Source organism: Lupinus angustifolius, unplaced genomic scaffold, assembly GCF_001865875.1.
Source record: "Lupinus angustifolius cultivar Tanjil unplaced genomic scaffold, LupAngTanjil_v1.0 Scaffold_6_35, whole genome shotgun sequence".
Lineage (NCBI taxonomy): Eukaryota > Viridiplantae > Streptophyta > Magnoliopsida > Fabales > Fabaceae > Lupinus > Lupinus angustifolius.
Genome location: NW_017717471.1, coordinates 39,275 through 55,473, shown reverse-complemented (window position 1 = coordinate 55,473; position 16,199 = coordinate 39,275). Strand labels below are relative to the sequence as shown.

The following is a 16,199-nucleotide window of genomic DNA, read 5'->3' as shown; positions in this document are numbered from 1 at the left end:
AGCTAAATTACAATAAATACAACTCCTAAATTAAAAATACAATCTTCACTTCAACACATATCCTCGACTTCCATAATGCCCAAAATGCCATTGGTGCCAAATGTGATATGAAAATGATAATAGATTTAATCAGGCCAAATAATCCCAAATTAACTCATTTTAGGAATATTAGTCCAATAAAGTCTAAAACACTAAACCACGTGAAACAAAGTCAATTAGGCACCAAGAATCATCAATCATGCTAAATTAAGGTTATGAATAGTGTATAATATATTGCTCATCAGTGGATTACAAAGACTTGAACAAGGTATGCCCGAAAGACCCATATCATGTTCCCAACATTGACCATCTCGTGGACAACTCCTCGGGATATCAGTACTTGTCCTTCATGGATGCGTACTCGGGCTATAATCAGATTCTGATGTATCCTTCAAACCAGAGAATACTACTTTCATCACCGACCGAGTGGCCTATTGCTAAACTGTCATGTCGTTTAGTTTGAAAAATATAGGGGCAACATACCAATGAATGATAAACAAGGTATTTGGAGGGCAAATTGGGCAGCACATGGAAGTGTACATGGGCTACATGATAGCCAAAATTCTTCCTCAAGAAGATCATGTCTGCATTGTACAAAACATCTTCCAATAGCTCCAAAGATACAACATGATACTCAATCCAAAGAAGTGTACATTCGTTGTGGAAGCTAGAAAATTCCTCTATTTTCCGTTGATGAGCCAAGGAATAGAAGCCAAACCCGCCAAATGCCAAGCAATCATTGATATGAGAAGCCCCCGGTTGGTGAAAGAGGTCCAACTGTTGAATGGATGTTTGACAGCCTTGTCTAGGTTCCTCCCATTAGTAGCCAAACACTTTCTCCCATTATTCTAGGTGTTGAAGAAGAGCAAGAAGTTTGAACGGTCGAGTGATTGTGAAAAGACATTTCAAATCTTCAAGTAGTTGTAAGTCACCCCACTAATACTTCTAAGCTAACACCTGGTGAGGTGTTATATGTGTACCTTGCGGTGGCAGATGAGGTCATGGCCGTCACTCTGATCCGCGAGACTGAAGAGAGAGCCCGATATATTTTACAAGTAAGGTACTGCAAGGCTCGAAGATTAGATATCAATAGCAGGAGAAAGTAGCATATGCCATTCTAGTTGCCATTAGGCGGCTATGACAATATTTTCAATCCCATCCCATATTGATCAGGACCAACCAACCCATCAGGCAGATTCTACACAAGCCGGAGTTGGCCGGCTGGATGATATCATGGTCCATTGAACCCTCCCACTTTGATACCTAGTACGAACCTAAAAAAACTATCAAAATATAGGTTCTCTCCGATTTCATCATCGAGTTAACCACATAGTCGGACAATCAAGAGTAGACTTGGACAATCTTTGTAGATGGATCTTCCAACCCCAAGGGAAGTGAGGCCTAAATATTGTTGGATAATGGCTAGGGGATGACCATTGAGCATTCGCTGACTTTCACCTTCCCAACTTCCAATAATCAGGTCAATAATGAAGCTTGCATAATCGATATACAATTGGAAAAAGAGGTCGGGGTCGAAAGGATAACCATCTATTGTGATTCCTAGTTGGCGATCTTGCAAGTAACCAATGCTTAACAAACCAAAGGCACACTCTTGGGCAAGTACCTAGCAAAGGTGAAAGAGTTGATGACTAAGTTTGAAGAAGCCATCATCTAGAATATTCCAAGAGAATAAAACGTCCGAGTAGACATCCTATCTAAATTAGCCGACACAAAGAGCCCAAGCAACAATCTTTGGTGATTCAAGGGACGACCCTGAAACATAGCATTATCGCCATTGAACAAGTTACCATCCCAAATGATTGGACTAACCCATTTATCAAGTATCTTTTGAATGGTGACCTGCCTACCGACCACAAGGAAAGACAAATGTTCATCCAGTGTTGTTCTTGGTACACCCTGGCCTATGAATCATTATATCGTTGAGGATTCTCTATTCCTCTCCTCAAATGCCTCGGCCTTGATAGAGTAGAGTATGTCCTCAAAGAAGTCCACAAGGGAAGTTGTGGACACCACCTTGGTGTAGCTTCCCTGACAAAGAAAGTCTTGCGATCAGGATCTTTCTGGCCGACCATGGAAAGGGACGCGTCGAGTCTAACCAAGAAATGTACTTGATGCCAAATGTTTGTTGACTTCCATAAGGCCCCACCAGAAGAGCTAACTACAATATTTCCCCTAGCGATTCTACAGGTGAAGCATGGATATCTTTGACATTTCCTCCAAGCAGTCGACCAACTAATTTTTTTTTATAGTTGCGGTGGACAATTTCCCCAAGTGGATAGAGGCTGAAGCCTTGTCGACCATCACATCAGCCAACATCTAGAAGTTCACTTGGAGGAACATCATCACTCATTTCGTATCCCGACTGCCATAGTAACTGATAATGGTACCCAATTTTCTGACTAGAATTTCAATTGTTGTTGTTTGACCTGCATATCAAACATCACTTCCCATCTATTGAACACCCTTAGAAAAAGAGACAAAAAGAAGCGACCAACAAGGTCATTATGAGGGGAATCAATTAAAGGTTGGATGAGGCTAAAGGAGTTTGGCTCGACCAACTCCATCATGCGCTCTAGGCTTACAGCAGAACTCCACATTCTACAACCAACGAGTCTCCTTTCCACCTTACATATGGCGTCGAGGCCATGATCCCGGTGGAAATATGAGAACCTACATGGAGGTCCCTACAACTCCTCGATCATTCCTTGAAGTTTTAAAGACAATACTCTGGTTCTCCAAAGTTCAGAACCTTATCGAGTAGTAAGCAAGATCAACAAGGGTGCTTACAAGTTAGAAGACCTGGCCAGAAATGAGGTTCTCCAGACATGGAATGCTGCAAACCTCCATACTTTTTATGCTTAAAATGTAATGTCAACCCCTTTCGAGGTTGGACAACCCTTTGTAACATGCCAAATACATATATGATAATGATGTATTATTCATTTTGTGTCTTTGCCGCATGAGTTTTCCTCACCAATATACTCCCAAATGTGCGAACTATGTCCCACTTTGGTGGTGGTTCATTAAATCACCTAAGGCGCAGACCTTGTCCCCCTTGACCGGTGGTCCAATATCTACACCCCAAATGCGCAGACCATGTCCTCTTTTGGTGGTATTTCATTAAATCACCCAAGACGTGGACCTTGTCCTAGACATAGGCGTTGATACGTGCCCACGACCAGTCCTTACTCGGGTGCACTAGGTCAACATGTGCAAAGGAATTGTCATAGGTGAGATAAGCAACATTCATTGTGAGGCCGAAAATGGTGTCCTCTCGATCACCAGCTCATCCCTCTATCTTCTCAGAATGACCATCTCCTCGGTAAGTCGAGCGATCTCGTCTTAACTTCAGTTTTGGGAGTCCTGAGCAGCCCATTCCTTCTCTTCTAACAGCTTCAACTTATTGTTGAGCTAAAGGATTTCACCTTTTGGCTTCATCGAAGCGGGCTGTTATGCTAGCCAACTTCTCCTAAGAGCTAACCAACTATCATTTGACGACTAAGACTAATTGATGAGCTTCTTCATGGCGGAGGGGCATACTAGACAGCTCCTCGCTAGCTGCCATCACTTGGGCCTCTAGCCCCTTCACCTCTGCCTTGTGAGCTTCCTTTAGCTTCTAGAGGTAGGCAGAATGACGCTCCTACAAGTACTCGGCAATGGAAGCCGCTGGGATTGAGGATGCCCATACTTGCCTCATCATGTCACGAAGAGGGGTCACATCAAGTTAGGGGTGGGAATATAGGCCAACTCGGCCTGACCCTTCCTGACCCGCCTTTGGCTCGCCAAAATATGGGTTGGCCCGATCCTTATTGCTAAAAAGGCTCGAAATACCAGCCCAACTCATATTTATTCAAAAATAAAAAAATCACCACTCCTCATAGATGTCTTTTAAAACAAAAAAGTACAAACCAAAATCCACCATAACATATCATCTAAGTTTAAAACTTGTAAGTTCTAAACAACAAGCCATCATAATCTTAAACTTTTAGACTCCTAGTTTACAATAAAGCTTCTAACTTCTAACTTCATAATAATATGGGTCAACTCGGCCCATCTTGCCAAAATATGGGTTGGCCCGACCCGACCCGACCCTTATTTCTAAAAGGGCTCAAATCCCCAGCCTAGCCTGCTAAAAATGACAATCCTAATGGGTTGACCCATCGGGCCAAACCCATATTGCCATCCCTACATCCAATATCTCCTTCACTCGGCGGACACCAGGTTCAAATTAACCGCTTGGGGGATGACATACCCCAAGAGAAGCTGACCACGAGAACTTGGGGCCTTCCCCTATCTAGAAGAGTGGCATGCAAAGCGAGGAGGGATGACAACTTCACCTTAGGATGCGAATGAACCTCCTACACAGGCGGCGGCGAGGGGGGGGGATCATTGTGATATTGGCCGTATCAATTGTTGCTTCAAAAGTCGATTGACAGGGGCCATCTAGACCAACTAGCTTTGGTCGAGTGGAGGAGGAGGAGAAGAAGGAGAATTCAACCCTCGACGAGTTGGAGGAGGATGAGTACTTCCCTCCGACAGCCCATAAGATGGGGTTGGTGAACTCCATCACTAACATTTGCTCGACCTAGACCCCCTTTGGATTATCTTGCCTAGCAGTCGGCTTCTCTCCAACCAGTCACCCATATCATCTGCAAAAAAGAAAAAAACATATTAGTGATACAACAAACAAGCCGACCGCAAATATAGGGACATGCCCGATCAAACACCTACTGACTATATGCTCAAAAGCTTTGTCATTTTCAGCCAGGATGGAGCAGGATAACACAACAACGTTGTCGATCCACTTCACCATCTCGTTGGCCGCATCTACCTCCCGACCAACGAGGCTTACAAATTCATAGCTGAAACAAGTGTGCTTATTCTCTAACTGGAGACACGTCCATCCACGACAACCAGCTTTCTCTTCATCCAAGTTGGTGTTGTGGGTCAGCCAGAACATCTAGAAGAAGAGACACACCATGCAAAGGAATCCCTTAACCTTGCAAAAAAGGCCAAACACTCGGATGTGTCCTTGGGGATTTGGGTGCAACTAGGAGGGCGCCACCTAGAGGTGGTTTAGCACAGACATGTACTTGTCATATACTGGGAGTCGTAACCTAATATTCCGAGTATAATAATCATACAGATAGAAGCTATACTTGTCCCCCTTGTCAGCAAACATATCTTGGCAGACTCGATCGTCTTGGCCTAGAGCATGAAGCATGATGTTGTTCATCAGACGTTCTAAGACCAGGACTTTAGGCTTTTTCTCATATGGAAAGTAATTGGGCGTGTCCAACACCTTCCGGTCCACTCACCAGTAGTTCGAATCAGGCCCGTCTAGACCCTCAGGAATCATGAATTATTTGGCCCTTGCAAGACACGTTCTTGCCATCGTTAACCTATCACCATAACAAGCATCAGACTCCAAACTAGATTTCTTATCCAAGAGCAGACGCCACTTCTCGAGAAAAGTCGCCCGATCCATCATCGTTGCCCTCTTCTATCCACTCTCATCCTCCAATTGGACAACAAGGTTGAAAGTGTTAAATCATTCTACCTTCTCCTTGCAAACTGACCCCTCCCACGAGCAGAGGTGGATCTCACTCGCCAACCACGTCAGGACGACCGAGTGGTGAAATTGAGTGGAGGTCCGGACAAGACCTCCACCTCATCAATACTAGACTCTAGATCGACACAAAATGTCATGCTTATATTAAGGGAAAAGAAGAGAAATTAGGGGCCTAGTGATAACCTACAGATTGTGCTATATTCTACCAGCACGCTCAGTTACTGAACATCCTACTAGACTGGGGACAACTATTTCGCCCTGGTTATCCGGATATCCCAGCTGCCCAGGTTGGCCTCTCTCCTAACTAACCAAGAACCAAACATATCCAGTTGAGGAGCTTAAGTAGGCTCATCACCCTTGACCGGACATACTAGGTCAGAGTTAGGACCACTTCTACCTGACATGCCACCAATAGTGCATTGCCACGCCACCTACAAATCTAACCTTTTACCAAACCGACAAGGACAGACCTATAATACGACTACCAAACCTGCCATAAGCTATAAGTCTACTATGCATAGAGTACGAACTTGTCAAATCCATCCGACACAAGAAAAGTAGCTGCCAACGGGCCCAAACGTTCAGCCATGCCAACAGTACCCACTAGAACCACATCATCCATCTCAACCATTATAAATAGGAGTTTCCCCCAACAGGAAGTATCACCTATCATTATTATTCTCTACTTACTTCTTACATATGGCTCCCGAGTTTAACTCTCTAGTCTCATACTAACTTGATTGTCAAAGAACCTTTTTAGGTACCTCCACCAGTGAGTCCAAATCAACCTTAAATCAGATACCAATGAAGTCTTACCCATACCTCTAGTTCGACCATTCCAATCAACCACAAAAGAACACTACGTAAATTATATTAATATCTCTTAAAATTTTGCTTATTTACACTCATAAAAAATTTGTTTAAAATATTAACTCATATTTCTTATAAGGGGAAAGATAGGCGCAAAAAAGAAGAAAGTTTGTCTAGGTTGTGTAATTTATTTACAAAAGTATCTAGATTGAACCTCAACCTTTTTTTAATAGTAAGTTATATTCACACATGGATTTTATGAATCATCTTTTTTTTACACCTACATAAACTCATTGATTTATGTACATATATTATACTGACTATTCCTATAGAAGAGATAAGTGAAAATTTTTAAACAAAAAATGGTGATAATATAATTAAGTTAAGCAAAATATAATATATTGTGTAGACAAGTCAATATTTCTTCCATATTTTTGGTTCCTTATAATATAATATAAGAGTGATTAAACAATATCTTCTTAAAATTATTGATGTAATTTATAACGAACCAAAAATATTGAAAATACATTGACTTCTATATTATTTGGATTTTTCTCAACAATATATCATATTTTGTTTAACTTAGTTATATTCATCACATCTTTTTTGTTTAAAAACTTTACTTATTTTTCTTGCAGACGTGCAGTGATAATTAATAGAGTAAATTACACTGATATCCCTTGAGTTTTAGTCAAATTATATAAATCACCCGGACTTTTTTAAAACCTACACAAATCACATATAATTATATATATACATTACACTGACTACTCCTGTAAGATAAATAAGTGTAATTTTTTAAATAAAAAATGGTGATGGATGTAATTAAGTCAAACAAAATATGACATATCGTGAAGACAAGTCCAAATAGTATAAGAGTCGATGTCTATTCTTTATTTTGGTTAGTTACAATATAATATGAGAGTAATTTAAACATCTTAACATGCAATTTGTAACGAATAAAAAATAATGAATATACATCAAATTTATAAGAAATTACACTCGTCACTCTTTTTGTTTAAGAAATTACACTTATATATCTTATAGGAGTAGTCAGTGATAATATATATGTATAATATAATTAGAGGTGGTTTGTGTATGTTTTAAAAATGTCTAGGTGATTTATGTAATTTCATTAAAACTTAGGGGTGCTAATGTAATTCACTCTAATTAATATGATATATGTATATAAGTAAGGGTAATTAGTGTAGGTAAAAAAAAGTAAATGATAATTAATTTATATAATTTTATTAAAAATCAAAGTGTAATTTAATTGTTTCTTAATATCCAAGGATATGGAAATCTAATACAGCCACACAGTTCTTGGCTCAACTTCTTGTTAGTTTAATGATTAGAAATTGTTTTGTCCTTATTAATGTCCTATGATTTCAAGCACATGAAATCCCCCTCATCCTCCCATAATCACCAATCAAAACATAGCCATAACATCTCAGATTCACAATAACAACAATGTGTCGGCTAAGCAACAACCTTACCGGTCTCTTCAATCTCCTAACCCTCCTTCTCTCCATTCCCATTCTCATAACCTCCATTTGGCTAACCAAACAATCTTCAACCCAATGTGAAACATGGCTCCAAAAACCAATCATCATATTATCCATATTCCTCATAATTCTCTCTCTTTGTGGCTTTATTGGCTCATGTTGTGGTGCAACATGGCTCTTATGGCTCTACCTCTTTGTCATGTACTTACTCATTGTTATCACATTTGCTTTCACCGTGTTTGTGTTTGTTGTTACAAACAAGGGTGCTGGTGAAGTTGTTTCTAATAGAGGGTATAAGGAATATAGGCTTGGTGATTATTCTAACTGGTTGCAGAAGAGAGTGAATGAAAATGAAACGTGGGAAAGGATTAGAAGTTGTATTCAATCTGGGAAACTTTGTGAAAAGTTTCAAACACAGTTTGGTAATGATACTGTTCAACAGTTCTATCAGGAGAATTTGTCTGCACTTCAGGTATATATTGTTCAATGTTGTTTTGTTTTTTATTCATGTTTTTGAGCTTGATTGGGTAATGGGGTTGTTCCAATTTTTTTTTTTTTGAAACTCGAGTGCTCACACATTATCTAGCATGTTTAGCAACTGAACTAATGTATATTACTTCTCTTTTATTTTGAAATAAGACATATCTTGATATCACTGACATTCACATTACTTATGGGTTGATATAAGTGTTTATTTCATGTGTTTTAAACAAGTTTTTCTTTTTCACTTGCTATTTTGGGGTTTTGTTACCGACAAGGCACTAGTATAATAGTTTGAGGTTCAATTGGATTCATAGATAAACCAAAAGGTCAAAGATTCGATTCAATTGTTAAGAGGAACAACTACATGTTAGTGTTTTACTCATAGAGTGAGATGATACTCTTGGTTATAATATATTTTTTATGCGGTTTTGTTAAATTTTGAACTTTTTTTGTTTTTATTTTAGTGGTTTAAGGGTGGGGGAGGGAGGGGGTTTGAAGTCTTGAGAACTTGCATTTTGAGCTTGGTTAGGCAATTTGTTTCGAATTTCTTATGTGTTAAATGCATATCCTGGGGTTCTGATTTGAAATATTGTTGGAGTTTTTATTCCCCTTTTCTGATATGAATAATGAAGTGTGTATTTTTTTCTGGAGGATTTAAGTTTACTTGAATAATAATGGATAAAGTAAGGTTCTTCTTTTGATTTCTGCACAATTTGTTGTCTATAGTTGATATGGCCATGACCGTCGAATTGGGGCTTTACTTGTAACTTGTATAATTGTGCATACTAGTGTCTTTCTTGAATGTATCATAGTATGTTCATAGTATCGGTTTCTGTGTGCAATACTCAACATTATGCGATTTGTTACTTTTTATATTATTATTACAAAATTTCCTTTATAATCGGTCCAATAACTTTATGGTAAGAAGTGAACTTTTGTCAAATCAGACTTTTGAGGATGTAGGATACTATTATCTTATATGTTTTTCTGAGTAGTCAAGGTTTCTTTTTGAAAGATGGTCTTTTAACTTATGTCACTTTTAATACATTCATATTTTATCAGTCCTATTTCCAATGCTTTCTTAGGTTCTTTGAAGGAATTGCTGGTCTAAAAAGTGATCTATTTTGAAGGAAAACTTTCTTTTAAACACCTAAAATGAGACACTCATATATAACCTATAGATTGGTTTATGGTATGTTTGAGATATCTCATATTTTAAGGTGTAGTAGACATATTGAATGATGTTAGTGTGGGTATTGTGCATATCTCTTGCAAATTAGTAGTCTTTGGTTACATAGAGTGATATTTTTTGCTTTACTATTTGTTTTTGGTTTTTGATTTATTGGTTTGGATAAAATGTTCTAAAGTTTAAACTTTTAGTTTGGATGATTAATATAACTAATTTTTAATGTATTTGAATATTGTGTGTAACGTTAAGGTTGTTGTTTAATCACATATTCAAATACTGGAAATAGTCTATACACTTCCGGAAGTAAGGCTGCATATATATATATATAGCCTCCCTAGACCCTACTAAATGGGAGTCTCTTGGGCAATTTTTTGAAGTGAAGTTATAGTTTTTCTTTTCCCCACACTTCTATTGACCATAATTTTCTTTATGTAAAAACAATATACTTTTTACTGAAAGGTAAGATCTTTGTCTTTGCAATTTACATTTGTACTGTGGAATCAATATCTTGGGTTATGGCCATTATTGAGGTTTTAAGCCAAATATTCAGTGACCTGTACTTTGAAGCAGACCTATTATTCTAATTTGGTTCTTGCATGCATATCCCCACTTTCTGGAAACTTCTACCAGTGTGCTTTGAACACATTATATCAACCTAGTTTGAAGTTTAAAGATTATCAAATAATGCTTCACATAATGGTCAATTGGTCATAGTGATATATCATTTATTGAATTAATTTCAATATTTTAAATTGTAGTTGTGATTGTGGTTGCGGTTACTGCGATTGTGGTCATTATGGCCGTTGCGTCTTATATGTTTTTCTGAGTAGTCAAGGTTTCTTTTTGAAAGATGGTCTTTTAACTTATGTCACTTTTAATACATTCATATTTTATCAGTCCTATTTCCAATGCTTTCTTAGGTTCTTTGAAGGAATTGCTGGTCTAAAAAGTGATCTATTTTGAAGGAAAACTTTCTTTTAAACACCTAAAATGAGACACTCATATATAACCTATAGATTGGTTTATGGTATGTTTGAGATATCTCATATTTTAAGGTGTAGTAGACATATTGAATGATGTTAGTGTGGGTATTGTGCATATCTCTTGCAAATTAGTAGTCTTTGGTTACATAGAGTGATATTTTTTGCTTTACTATTTGTTTTTGGTTTTTGATTTATTGGTTTGGATAAAATGTTCTAAAGTTTAAACTTTTAGTTTGGATGATTAATATAACTAATTTTTAATGTATTTGAATATTGTGTGTAACGTTAAGGTTGTTGTTTAATCACATATTCAAATACTGGAAATAGTCTATACACTTCCGGAAGTAAGGCTGCATATATATATATATAGCCTCCCTAGACCCTACTAAATGGGAGTCTCTTGGGCAATTTTTTGAAGTGAAGTTATAGTTTTTCTTTTCCCCACACTTCTATTGACCATAATTTTCTTTATGTAAAAACAATATACTTTTTACTGAAAGGTAAGATCTTTGTCTTTGCAATTTACATTTGTACTGTGGAATCAATATCTTGGGTTATGGCCATTATTGAGGTTTTAAGCCAAATATTCAGTGACCTGTACTTTGAAGCAGACCTATTATTCTAATTTGGTTCTTGCATGCATATCCCCACTTTCTGGAAACTTCTACCAGTGTGCTTTGAACACATTATATCAACCTAGTTTGAAGTTTAAAGATTATCAAATAATGCTTCACATAATGGTCAATTGGTCATAGTGATATATCATTTATTGAATTAATTTCAATATTTTAAATTGTAGTTGTGATTGTGGTTGCGGTTACTGCGATTGTGGTCATTATGGCCGTTGCGATGCGGTGTGAATTATTTTGTGAGTAAAAACATATTTTTGACATCAATGCGATCTGATGCGATCCGATTCGGTTCAAATTGCAGTCTGATGCGGTTGCGTTGGACCTGTTGCGGTCGCGTCACTGTGATTCAACATATTTTTGACATCAATTGCAGTGTGATGCGGTTACGGTGACCACAACCGCAGTATACGTGATACGATCCACAATTTGAAACAATGTCTATTACCCGCACTTGATTATTTTTGGGTGTTGCCTGATTTTAATTCAATGGTTTCTTTATCTGACAACTAGCCAACTTGAACTTGGAAAGAGAATATCAGTTAACTTTGATATTTGACTTTAGTTAAATTCCATATGCAGTTTCTATCCCCCCAAAAAATGGTTGGATCTGTAATGTAATCCCTGTTGTGAAAACATGGTTGCAAAATTTGATGTATGAGTTTTGCATGTTTAGTTTACATTGAAGAGCTGAGTGGCTCATAATCATATTATCTTGTTTATGATTTTACTTGACTTATCTTAAAGATCCGACAAAGTTTTACATTGATTGTCAAGTGTCTAATGCAACCTTCACCTTTTATCCGGACTTATGACCGAAGTCTAACTATGTATACATCAAACACGTATTGTTAGGTTTATGGCATTGTTCGATCCATGTAGTTAATCCCACCTAGTGGGATAAAGACTTAGTTATTGTCGTATGATTTGACTTATGATTTTGTATCTTTTTGGTTGTTTTCTGCAGTCAGGGTGTTGTAAACCATCAAATGACTGCAACTTTACCTACCATAGTCCTACTGTGTGGAACAAGACCGAAGGTGTAGTTCACTCCAACCCTGATTGTAATGTTTGGGACAATGATCCAAATGTTCTGTGCTTCAATTGCCAATCTTGCAAGGCTGGGTTATTGCAAAACCTTAAGACTGATTGGAAAAAGGTGTCTATTATCAACATCATATTCCTCATCTTCCTGGTTATTGTTTACTCCATTGGTTGTTGTGCATTCCGGAATAACAGGGCACGAGGTTGGAAATGATATTAAGTTTACCTATGGCATGTTTGTGAATTTGGTATTAGAGGGGAACGAAAGGAAATAGAAGGCTTGAGAATCATACCATAACTATATTTTATGGTTCTTAAGTCTTTCATTTTCTTCTATTCCCTTCCAAAATCTAACTCGCAAATAGACATTTAGTATATGTCGTGCGCTATAGGCATGTAGCTGAGTTAGGTAATCTGGTATATTTTTCTGAATCTATATTACTTTTACAAGACAGATTGCAAGTTACCATGTTTTTATTGTATCATGTTATTATTGATTGCTTGTGTTACTGGTGATGATTTTGTTACTTGTTTTGCTTAGTAATTTTGCATGCGGAGTAATGATTATTGAATTTGAAGTTTTGCATACTCTATCAAGTTTTAAAGTTTTGTATCAAAGAAATATAAGAAGAGTGTAATATCTATTAACAATACATCATTCACAATTCATTTGTATTACTTTTTTTGAAGAACTAATAATAATTAAAGATGAATAATAAATGATACAATGACAGTGTATAAAACTCATACACTATATGTACATACATTATTTTCACATATAAGAAATGACAAACCTCATATCCATATCTATAGTTCTATACCTCATTCCTAGTCACAATGTGATGAGGAAGTTGATAGCTAGCTTAGTTATACTGAGTTCATTGCAATTCCTTCTGTACTTGGGTATGGTTTGTCATTGGCTCAATCATGATCAATGGTATTATAAGTTCAATAGATGAACCCATTACATAATTAGCATTTAAACAAGGGAAGATGATAAGGAAAATAATTTGGATGGAGCATAATAGAAGGATTTTTCAACAACCTCAAACTAATTTTAACCAATTCTCAAACTGGAAGCAAAATGCTTATTAGGAAAGAAACTAAGATAACATCTATGTTATTATTAAGAGTATAGAAGAATAGATTAAAAGACAACTTTCTATTACTCATAAGAATAAAGAAAATAAAATTAAAATATAACTTTCTATTACTCTTAAGACTAAGAATAAAGAAGACTAAATTTAAAGATAAGTTTCATTTCACTAATTTAATATGTTACTTACATAATGAACATTCAAATGAGTATGAGTTTTCTAAGTTTGACAATTATATACATACTTAATTACCCAAATAATAGCTACAACAATATTAATCCCCTTATAATAGGCTTGAGCCCAAATAATCTATCATATTCACAGGAATCAAAAGTGATCTTGCTATTAGGTTTATTTATTGTTTCCCAAACCCAAGTGCTTGACAAAATGTAATTCAATTAGCTAGAGTTAGTGTTGAATTGTAATATAGTTTTTATTTGTTCGGTAGCTTGTGAAAGGAGTTCAACTCTTTTCTAATGTTTAACAGTCCAACACTGAATTATAAGGGTAAATGAGATTTATAACTTATTTTATTAAAAATTAAGGTAAAATTATGATCATTAAATTTTTATTTTTGTCATATGTCACAATCCTAATATGATAATAGGCTCTCCAATATTAAAGAGAATCCAAATTCAGGTTGGACAGATAGCTAGTTCAATTGTAATTTGTTCAAGTGACATTAACTTTTACTCTTTACCAAAAAAAAAAATAAACAATAAGTTAATTGATCTCACTCCATAAGTTAGGACTTATAAGTAAAATAAATAATATCACTATACTAGTTCTAGGACAATAATCAACAAAAACATTTATAATATTCCTCTCAATAGATGTAGATGCTGAAATGTGGTTGATAAATAGTTCTTGAATTTGGATCTAGTGACAATCATAGTCCACTATACAATGTGAGTGACTCGGTGGGATAAGGTATTTGCATGCTGCCATGCTGTCTCAACCCAACAATAATAGCAATAATATATATCAAACTTGTGCTACAAATTTCCATTTTCCACTAAGAAAAAGTCAGCTTTTTGGCCCATAAACTTGTGTTCAATAAGGTTTCCCTGTTACAAAGTTGGGCAATGTCACTCCACTTTCTCTAGTGCCACAGTACACATCCTTCCAGCTATTACATACTTGTCGGAAGAAGGATCAACTTCAATATTAGAGAGACAAATTTTGTTTTTTATTATGTTTTTAATAATAAAAATATAATTTCATTATATAAAAGGATAAAAATGTTATATTGTATTATTTTTTCTTTGTTTTAGTAGTATTTGTCTCTTCAATACTGAAAATGATTGTTACTCATGTTTGCCGACCATACTACCTATTCACTCAAGTACTCATCTATAAATACGTAGCATGCTTTCTTTGAGCATATATTACCATAAAAACTTCTATCTATATAGCATAGATAAGTAAGTACTAAGTTCCATACTCTTGTGCTTTTATTGTGTTTAGTGCAAAAAATGGCTGCTATAAGGGGTTTAGCTTTTCTGGCTTTGATTGTTGTTGCACTCAGTGCAGTAGTGTCTGCTAGTAGAGTGGAAAGAAAGGACCTTGGGTTGGACCTTGGTGGGGTAGGAGTTGGGTTAGGTGCTGGGGTAGGTATTGGACTAGGTGGTGGTGGTGGTGCAGGATCTGGTGCAGGTGCAGGGTCAGGGTCAGGATCTAGTTCAAGTTCTGGTTCTGCATCTTCATCAGGGTCAGGATCTGGTTCTGGTTCTGGAGCAGGTTCCAATGCTGGGTCTCATGCTGGGTCTCAAGCTGGGTCAGAAGCAGGGTCAGGATCTGGTTCTGGAGCAGGTTCTGAAGCAGGTTCCAATGCTGGGTCTCATGCTGGGTCAGAAGCAGGGTCAGGGTCTGGTTCTGGAGCTGGTTCTGAAGCTGGTTCATATGCTGGGTCTCATGCTGGCTCAGGAGCTGGTGGTCATGGGAATTAAATGAAATCATATATGCATGTAAACTATAAATATATGAAGTATATATATGTTGTGGGTTATAAGATAAAGAAAATGTGTCACAACAATTCAGTAGTGTATACTAATAAGTTGACATCTTAATCATATATGCTTGTATCCATTGTGTTTTCCCTACGTGTTTCATGAGTCATATTCTACATTCAATAAAATATCCTTCCTGTTTTTAGTTGCTTTTTTGGTTTACTCTCTAAATGACTAGATGTAACATTTGAATAAAATTTATGTATTGTATGTTCGGGGACCAATGAATTTAATATACCTTTTAAATCAGTTTTTATTGCATTTTTAACAATATTCTATTAATATTAATGTAAAAAGGATAAACATCTATAAAATTATAAAATAATTTTCATATACAAACTTAATATTTGACTTAGTTTTACTAATTTATACGAGTTTATTTAGTTATGAAGTATGTTCATCAAACTAATTAACGGTTAAAGTTTTGAAGTAATTTCTAGTTATTAGTTTCTAAAGTCTTGACCTTAACTTCCTAGTTAACCCAAAATGTTTCACACTAATTTCACATAAGCAATCATAAAAAATGTTATATTCTTAATAAATAAATAAAAAAATCGAAAGTATCATATGTTACTTGAATTAACACGTATAAGAATGACCAATGATATGTAGTTGGGAGAATTTTATTACTATTTATATGAAAAATCAATATATCATATCTCTCAAAATATTTTCCGTGCTTACTTTAGGTACGCTGCATACAATTAACTTAATTCAAATTGACTCATGTTTAGCCTGAATTGGAAACATACTTATGTTGTTTATAACCTATTTTGATGTATGATAAAATATCTAACTTTGATAAATTGATGAGTTGT

The 16,199-nt window shown here is 36.1% G+C and overlaps 2 protein-coding genes across 5 annotated transcripts; both read left to right on the top strand.

The window, feature by feature from the left end:
• Nucleotides 1-7,823: 7,823 nt before the first annotated feature.
• On the top strand, nucleotides 7,824-12,567 carry LOC109337415 (tetraspanin-7-like). The gene is made up of 2 exons (XM_019574396.1): nucleotides 7,824-8,419; nucleotides 12,199-12,567. The coding sequence occupies exons 1-2, from the start codon at nucleotides 7,913-7,915 to the stop codon at nucleotides 12,487-12,489; spliced, it is 798 nt and encodes a 265-aa protein (XP_019429941.1). The 5' UTR covers nucleotides 7,824-7,912; the 3' UTR covers nucleotides 12,490-12,567.
• A 2,181-nt stretch (nucleotides 12,568-14,748) lies between these two features.
• On the top strand, nucleotides 14,749-15,470 carry LOC109337414 (glycine-rich cell wall structural protein-like). Of its 4 annotated transcripts, none has more exons than XM_019574395.1 (2): nucleotides 14,749-15,094; nucleotides 15,185-15,470. In XM_019574395.1, exons 1-2 carry the CDS (start codon nucleotides 14,848-14,850, stop codon nucleotides 15,319-15,321), a joined length of 384 nt encoding a protein of 127 aa, XP_019429940.1. In that variant the 5' UTR covers nucleotides 14,749-14,847; the 3' UTR covers nucleotides 15,322-15,470. The 4 variants fall into 4 exon arrangements, with proteins under 4 accessions (XP_019429940.1, XP_019429939.1, XP_019429938.1 ...); XM_019574394.1 differs by having other exon boundaries at nucleotides 15,167-15,470; XM_019574393.1 differs by having other exon boundaries at nucleotides 14,750-15,112.
• The last annotated feature ends 729 nt before the right edge of the window (nucleotides 15,471-16,199 follow it).